The following is an 8,159-nucleotide window of genomic DNA, read 5'->3' on the forward strand; positions in this document are numbered from 1 at the left end:
AGCAACACCGAGGGTTGTGATCCCGTTGCCGGTCCCGAAAAAAGACAAAAAGGAAAAAAAAATAATAATCCTTGTAGAGTTATTTTAATGTGGGGTCCTGAAAAAATGAATGAATGATTTAAAAGTCATTGCTTTTTGCTTAATTTTCTCACCGTATGTCTCCTATTTTCTAAAACTGGTATTTTTTCCAGGAGGACATTGTATCTGGATGTGTCTGGCACAGGGATATGAGCTCAGTGCTTTGCTCTTAGTTTAATTCAATGATCAAAGCATTTTTTTAAAACGTTTCTTCAATCTGCACAGTGTTCTTTTCTGTAGAGAATGAGTATGTTCTTAAATGACCTCTGTAAATGCCCACAAATAATAACTGTAGCTCTGGTTCCAGAGTGCTGATGAAGGGCTGATGAACTAGCAAGTTCCATAGATCCCTCTCATTGTGCTATATCGCACGATGCTTTATCTGTAGGGTGATGTGTTCAGCAAAGAGATTTGTTTATAAGCCTCTGATATTTATGTAGCTCTCTTTTTAAAAAATTCCTCTTGGGTAGGTGGTCATGAATAGCGAAAATATGTGAATGTCCTCGGCATTTTGAATAAATAAATGCCTTCTATTGTGTTGAATCTCTCTGTGTGTGTAGAATACAGGAAAGAATTTTGTTATTTTGGCTTCCTTGTAACCTTTTTTCCCTTACATTGAATAAATGCCCATAGAATTTCAGATTTTAGCTACTCACATAATTGGAAAATAGATAGGTCTTTCTAAAGTAGGAAATTTAGTGTCTTTATTGTTGTGTAATAGATCTATGGTCTTTGATTACAAAGGGCTTTATGGGATTTACTAGTTTTTTCCTCAATATAAAGAGTGATAACAAAGATCTCGCTACCTTCTGCTTTCAACCCCTGCCCCTCCTATTCCCCTGCGTGGTGAATAGCCTGAGAAAGGTAGGGACAGTACCCGGAGTTCACCCATTTTCAGAGCCAGGGGTGCTCCTGTGACCCACATCACCCTCCTTGACATCGTTTCCAAAGAACAGACCTTTTGTTAAGCAGATTTACGGGGAAACCTTTCCCAGTAGCAGCCCAGAGCTAGGGTGAATGGCTGTGGAAATGTTGATTTTGTAAGAGTTTCTATGGGTGTTACGTGCCATTTCTAGATCTTTGGTGATAGAACCATGGAGGAGTTCAGGTGCAAATTTGTTGTGACAGTGACCAGTGTAAAAGTGGGCTTACTCCAGTCACTCAGGAGAAGGGACATGGTCCCTGAAGACGTTTGCTTCTGATTCAGGTTGACTCCACATACCTTTGCCTGGACAAACAAAAATCTCTTCCTGGGTTAACGCTGTGAATTGGGTAGGAATCAAGACTCAGGCAAGGCCAATCACAGGCAAGCAGTAATGAGCCAGGGCCTGGTTGGGATGAAAAAGCCAGCAAAAGTGGGTACAGGGCCTGGTGTTTGGCCGACTCTTACCCCTGAGTCTCATGAGAGAACTCCCCTCTCACATCTTTCAGTGGCTGGTAGCTTTGTGTGGCTTTCCAGAGTTCAGATCCAGGTAGACATGTTGGGTCTCAAAATCAAGTCCTATAAAGTGTTCTTGGTCTGAATGGAGGGTTCTTTAGAGAACTAGAGGCTATAGAAAAAGAGGTGAAGGTGACTCAAACTTGAAGGGAATATTGAAAGGGCATCATTGTTGCTTTAGCCCTACAGTGAACGAGTTATTTATGCTTCCTGGCATTCCCAAAGATGCACTGTGAAGGGGAGAGATGAATGAGTAGATTCACTTTGGTTTTTGTTTTTATAGAGCTAAGAGTAAAAAGGTTGCCAGATGGAGTAAAGGATAGTCAATCGTGATTAACATGGTATAGCTGACACAGATATTTGGAAGAGAAAAAAGGCTGTGACTTAGACTGGTTAGGACAGAATTTTAAACACAAGCCTTTGCAGGGAAAGCTGATGAAGACTGCCAACCAGTTTGAAAGCTGGCTCATAGAGCTTTGTACTTCTGGATGTAATGTTAGATACACAGTTTGGAGCAAAGCTCAGGTACAAGCTCCATATAATGAATACCTGTCATGATGGGTCAGAGTTGTAAAGTTAAATATTTGGTTGTCTTGCTGTGGAAACACGTGCAGTATAACATAGTATGACATAAACACAGTCCTTTCCAGGCAGAAAAAAGACTGATGTCTAGGATGTCAACATCTGAAACTTTACTGCGATTTCCCCCCTAGCTGTCTCTCTGGATCAATGAAAAGATGCTGACAGCCCAGGACATGTCTTATGATGAAGCCAGAAATCTGCACAGTAAATGGTTAAAGCATCAAGCATTTATGGCAGAACTTGCATCCAACAAAGAATGGCTTGACAAAATTGAGAAGGTGAGTTAAAATGTTTGACGAGGGCCCCCATTTCCAAGTTGTGGCCATGGTAAGAAACCAACTGGTGGGAAGCGAGCTCCTTTTTATTTAGACATTTCTCAGCATGTTTGAGTCTTATCTGATCATTTACAGAAGTTACACAGCCAGTAGCAGTCCCCTTCCACTTGCCAGTTCCTGGCTTAAACCCACCAGAAGGGAGAAAAGCAGAAACCCAACCAGATTGAACAAAATGCCTGATTTATCTTACAATACCAGGCATTTGGTTTCTGTCATGCTGCTACTGATGGACTGTGAGCCCCTGTGCAGGGTCCCTACTATCTGGTTCATATTACCTGTGTTGCACTCTTGACTGATTTATCAGGTATGGTTGCACAGAACTTAAAAGTATTATATATTTAAGTTTTTCCATATTTTTTGTATTTGTTACTACAAAAAAATTAACCAGCCACTATAATAATTGTTATGATGTATTATTGTGGCACAGATTCTGTGCAGCATAATTGAACATGAATGTGAAGTTCCCCACCTTTTCTTTCTTCACACTTTTTATATTGTTTCAGACTCTTTTAACAGTTCAAATAATGTGTTATGTATGGTCTGTGGGCATGGAGTGGAGAGGACGAAGTCTTAGGTTATTAGTGTTAAATGTCCCATTGCCCCAGCTGAAACTGTCTCAGCATGCAGCAGATTGCTCAACTCCTATGAAACACACATAATGTGTGTAGACAAGGCCATTGTTGATTTTATTGACAGTAACTTCATGTCAAAAGACTGCACGCATGTACGCACACATACAAACACACTAAGTGAATTGGTAAATTGCAGAATCAAATACCTTAGGTTTGTTTTTCACAGTGACATTTGTTCTCTAGCAAACTGTATTTAATTATAACCACGCTCATTTATGTTTTCCAGGAAGGAATGCAGCTCATTTCAGAAAAGCCTGAGACAGAAGCTGTGGTGAAGGAGAAACTCACTGGTTTACATAAAATGTGGGAAGTCCTTGAATCCACTACCCAGACCAAGGCCCAGCGGCTGTTTGATGCAAACAAGGCTGAACTTTTCACCCAGAGCTGTGCAGATCTAGACAAATGGCTGCACGGCCTGGAGAGTCAGATTCAGTCTGATGACTATGGCAAAGACCTTACCAGTGTCAACATCCTGTTGAAAAAGCAGCAGGCAAGTGGGCAAGGCAGCCACATACCTGGGCCTCTTTCTGGTTCACAGCAATAGTCTTTTTTATAGTCTTTACTCACCATCTGTGTTCTATGTGAAGGGATTTTTAACCAAGCAGTGTGTGTTCTCTGACAGCATCGTGGGACATTTTCTGCAATAACTAGAAAGACACAATCTTAGTAGAAGTATTGGGTGTCTATGCATGAGAATACTTTTTTTTTTTCCTTTTTTCCGTTTTTGTCTTTTTTTACTGACTGGTAACGGGATCGCAACCCTCGGTGTCGCGCCCGTACCGGGGACCAGCAACAGGATCGCAACCCTCGGTGTTGCGCCTGCACCACGCTCAGCCAGTGAGGGGGGACCAGTCTCCACATGGGATCCGAACCCTCGGCGGGAGCGCCGCCACACTCCCAAGCGGCGCACTCTCCAGTGGCCACCGGGCCGGCCCTAGAATACGTTTTTTTTAATCATTTTTTAAATTGATGGCTATTATCACTTAACAGTTGGGTTAAATATTCATTTCATTCAATTCTGCATTTTGTATGAAGGAAAGTAATATTTGCATACTTGCCTTATAACAACAGTTATCTGAGTTGTTCAAGGTACTTTATAGAAAATAAAAGAAATTAATAATTTTTTCTAACATAAGAAATTGGTAGATGATTTTACCTTGAATTTACGTGAGAACAGTTCTATTGAAGTTGAGAACGCAAGTCGGTGGCAGAATCTTCCAGTGGCTGCCCTGACTGGCCTTGCAGTGTGTGGCTAAGTCCCAGACCCAGCAGCTCTACTCAGAAACCAGTCACTGCAAAAGATAGTGCTGAGGCTTGTTTCTTCATCCAAAGTGATACCCACCCTTCCTTTTGCTAAGTGATTTGGTTACTCTGCTCTCCAAGTTGTTATACATTAAGGAATTTATTTCACAGGTGGTTTTTAGTCGTGGCTGTTTACTTCTCTACCTGTGAAGGGTGTCAGTTTATTCCCATGTGTGGATACCCTGGTCTCTAAGCTGTCAGATTTCCCAAGTGAGACACCTCTGCTTTCACTTTTACTCATTTTCTTCATGTAAATAAACAATTAGTATGTTTCCTGCTGATTATTCTTTTTTTTTTTACACATTGGATAATCAGCTTTCTGACTAAGGAAATGGGGGTAAGATGATAATATTAACTGTCCTTCTTGCCTAAAAAAAATGGAACCTCAAGACCTTACTCCTTTCTGATGGTGAAACTGGCTTCTGAACAGGCATATGAAGACTGCTCTTTTCCATAATTAATTGTTGTTTCCCCTGTCATTTCCCTGCATAAGTTCCTGGATAAACTTGAATATTACTCCCAAGTTTAAAAATCCTAGAAAGGGATTTTTTAAAAATCAGCTGATAAGCCAGAGAGCTAATTGGTCATTTGATTGATGTTAGAACCATTTCTTGGACTCTATGCTGTATAAATTTGTATTCTTCAATCTTCCATTTGGCCAGTGCCCAAAACAAATGTTCTATAGGACAGTGTGTTTCCCCTGGCTATGAAGTGAAGGCGGGTCTATTTTCCACCCTCAGATGCTGGAGAATCAGATGGAAGTGCGGAAGAAGGAAATCGAGGAGCTCCAGAGCCAAGCCCAGGCCCTGAGTCAGGAGGGAAAGAGCACTGACGAGGTGGATAGCAAGCGCGTCACTGTGCAGACCAAGTTCATGGAACTGCTGGAGCCCTTGAACGAAAGGAAGCATAACCTGCTGGCCTCCAAAGAAATCCATCAGTTCAATAGGGATGTGGAGGATGAGATTGTGAGTAGACCCTCACTGCGTGCGCGGCTTTTCTGTAAACCCCTCACCTCTTCTGAGCCTGCATTCTCACTTCTCTGTCCGGCTCACCTCAGGCCACATTGGTGAGCTGAGCTATCCAAGCCCAGGCTCTGTATGTTCTAAGGGTTTTCTCCTCTGACACAAAATGTCACTCACTGTCCTCTCTGGTTTTCTAAAGACAGTCTAGGATTTTAGCGCTCCTAGAACAGTATTTTTTAGAATAAATAATGAGGACTGACAGTCTGATGTTGAGGAGGAAGTAAAATTTGGAAGACTGACTCCTGCTGCGTTATCTGGGAAGAAGGGGGTGCTTCCTCAGGCAGGCCCCTCATGGGGACTGAGTACACTCTCTCTGAAGCTGGCCCTAACTGCTCTTGTTTGTGTCATTGGCTTGTTATTCTAGCAATTCTGACCACTTATTTACAACTCTTTCCAGTTGTGGGTTGGTGAGAGGATGCCTTTGGCAACTTCCACGGATCATGGCCACAACCTCCAGACTGTGCAGCTGTTAATAAAGAAAAATCAGGTAAACATTTCTGCTTGAGCTAGCTCAATCTAAGTAACTGCACCGAATTACAAGGCAGGGAATGTGAAAGAGCTCTAAAAGCTTGTGATTTCTTCTTGGTCCTAATGGTTTTATTTAAACATCAGGCTGTTACCATTTAGCAAGACTTGCGTGTGTTTTCTGCTCCTTCACAGACCCTCCAGAAGGAAATCCAAGGACACCAGCCTCGCATCGATGACATCTTTGAGAGGAGCCAAAACATCGTCACTGACAGCAGCAGCCTCAATGCTGAGGCCATCAGGCAGAGGCTCGCTGACCTGAAGCAGCTGTGGGGCCTCCTCTTTGAGGAGACAGAGAAACGCCACAGGCGGCTCGAGGAGGCGCACAAGGCCCAGCAGTACTATTTTGATGCAGCCGAGGCCGAGGCATGGATGAGCGAGCAGGAACTGTACATGATGTCTGAGGAGAAGGCCAAGGTAAGCAAAGGAGCTGGTTCCCATCAGAAGAAGCGGGAAGCACCCCTGCCCCAAAGAGCCTCAGACTCAGAGCTGGAGCTTATTTTCTGCTGGTGGCTCTGTTTATGAAACATTGCACTTGTTGCCTTTGAGTGCTGAAGACCACCATAGTGCACAGAGGTGCCTAAAATCTGGCTATTTTTCCTTCACACAAAATTTTCTTGTCTGAATCTTTGTGTGTCATCATGGCTAGGTTCATACTGTCATTTTTTTTTTTTTTTTAGCAGAAACTTGCCAGAATCCTTTTTGCTCTCTATTTATAGGGTTATGCAAACAATACAACATACAAGATGGTTTTGAGACAATTTAATAGTATTTTAAGGCTCCAGAATGCTGCTGTCATTTACATACCTGATAGACTGTGAGGAATGTCAGTTAGCCAGGGTGCACTGAGTTTGCCTGAGCTTTACTCTAACCTCGGAGGGGTCTTGGTCATTCTGCATTATTTTCATGTTTGTTTCTTGCAGAGGCCTCCTGCAGTCCAGTCTGTATTGAAGCTCTTGGAATGCCTCTCTGTCCCACCGCCCAAATCACACTCCTTGTCTTTTTCTTTCTGTTGGTCCTTCCTCCTACCTGGCCACTAATCTGTCTCTCTTTAAGGTGGAATTGGGCTGGAAGGGTTGGCTGTGGTGTGACAGTCCCCTCTCTTTGCAGGATGAGCAGAGTGCTGTCTCCATGTTGAAGAAGCACCAGATCTTGGAACAAGCTGTGGAAGACTATGCAGAGACTGTGCATCAGCTCTCCACGACCAGCCGGGCCCTGGTGGCCGACAGCCATCCCGAAAGGTGAGACCAGGCTGTCGATTCCTGTCAGTGAGGATCTCTCACTAGCCCACATGAAAAGAAAATGGTAGCATTCGTGTTGAGTTACTGGTAATGTGGATCTTTGGGAAGTATTTTTTTAAACAGACCCAATAGGCCCATGGTGAATAGGAAGGGTGAACTGTCATATAGGAAATTGCTGTTGTGCGTTAAATATCTCCAGTTGGCCAGGGCCCTGTCAAAAGATTATTGGCGTCATGAGTCAGAAGTACAGGTTGACTGGCGTGGATACAGGTAATAAGAGCACTTACCCTTGGGTTGGAAAATTCATCCAGTTTAGGAAAGTAATTACTCATTTTAAAAGGAATGGTAGACAAGAATACATGGACTGATAAAACCAAAGGGCTCCCAGAAAGAACAAAATGATGTCACCTCCTAGCTCTCACACATCACATGCTTTTTTAGGGGGAAAAAAAGAAATGAGTATGTAACACTCATCCACTGTATTCTATCTAGGCTCCAGTCATTTTAGGCTTTTACATAACTACCGTTTATGACTCAGATAGGAAAGGAATTGGCTTTGCGCATTTGACCAAGGCAGGCCGGGGGAGATGAGGTCACGGCTATGTTGGTGTGGGAGGTTCTTAAGGTATTCATGATCAGGATTCCCAGGAAAGTGGCCTTCCTAGTCTCCAGGGACAGGCACCAAGTCCCAAGTTACAGGACCGTCGTTCAGGGGAGAAGTTGGAGGGAGGGGTATGTGTTCTGACTGCACACTCTAGAACCCACGAAATGGGAGTGGCAGGGCCAGCCCCCCTAGTAGGGAAGAGTGCGCCAGACGGGTGTATCGTTTGTCTCTGGCAGCATGGCCCTGAGAAGGGAAGACAGCTCTTGGATTTCCCATATACTTTTTCCTTTGGTTGAGGGAAATTCTGACTTGCAGAGCCAGCAGTGCACAGGTAGGTTCTCCCCCCCCCCCCCCCCCCCTTTAAAAAAGCCCTCACCCCTTTTTTTTTTTTTTTTTTTTT

General features: G+C 43.5%; 1 protein-coding gene across 2 annotated transcripts in view; it reads left to right on the top strand.

Moving 5' to 3' along the window:
* SPTBN1 (spectrin, beta, non-erythrocytic 1) overlaps positions 1–8,159 on the top strand; it is a 136,352-nt gene that overhangs the window by 107,802 nt on the left and 20,391 nt on the right. For both annotated transcript variants that reach the window (XM_008573354.1, XM_008573355.1), the window contains exons 19-24: positions 2,230–2,376; positions 3,292–3,555; positions 5,108–5,332; positions 5,787–5,876; positions 6,050–6,331; positions 7,025–7,155. In XM_008573354.1, coding sequence (XP_008571576.1) covers positions 2,230–2,376; positions 3,292–3,555; positions 5,108–5,332; positions 5,787–5,876; positions 6,050–6,331; positions 7,025–7,155 — 1,139 coding nt within the window. The remainder of the gene's footprint in view (positions 1–2,229; positions 2,377–3,291; positions 3,556–5,107; positions 5,333–5,786; positions 5,877–6,049; positions 6,332–7,024; positions 7,156–8,159) is intronic.

This window comes from Galeopterus variegatus, unplaced genomic scaffold (genome assembly GCF_000696425.1).
Source record: "Galeopterus variegatus unplaced genomic scaffold, G_variegatus-3.0.2 Scaffold909, whole genome shotgun sequence".
Lineage (NCBI taxonomy): Eukaryota > Metazoa > Chordata > Mammalia > Dermoptera > Cynocephalidae > Galeopterus > Galeopterus variegatus.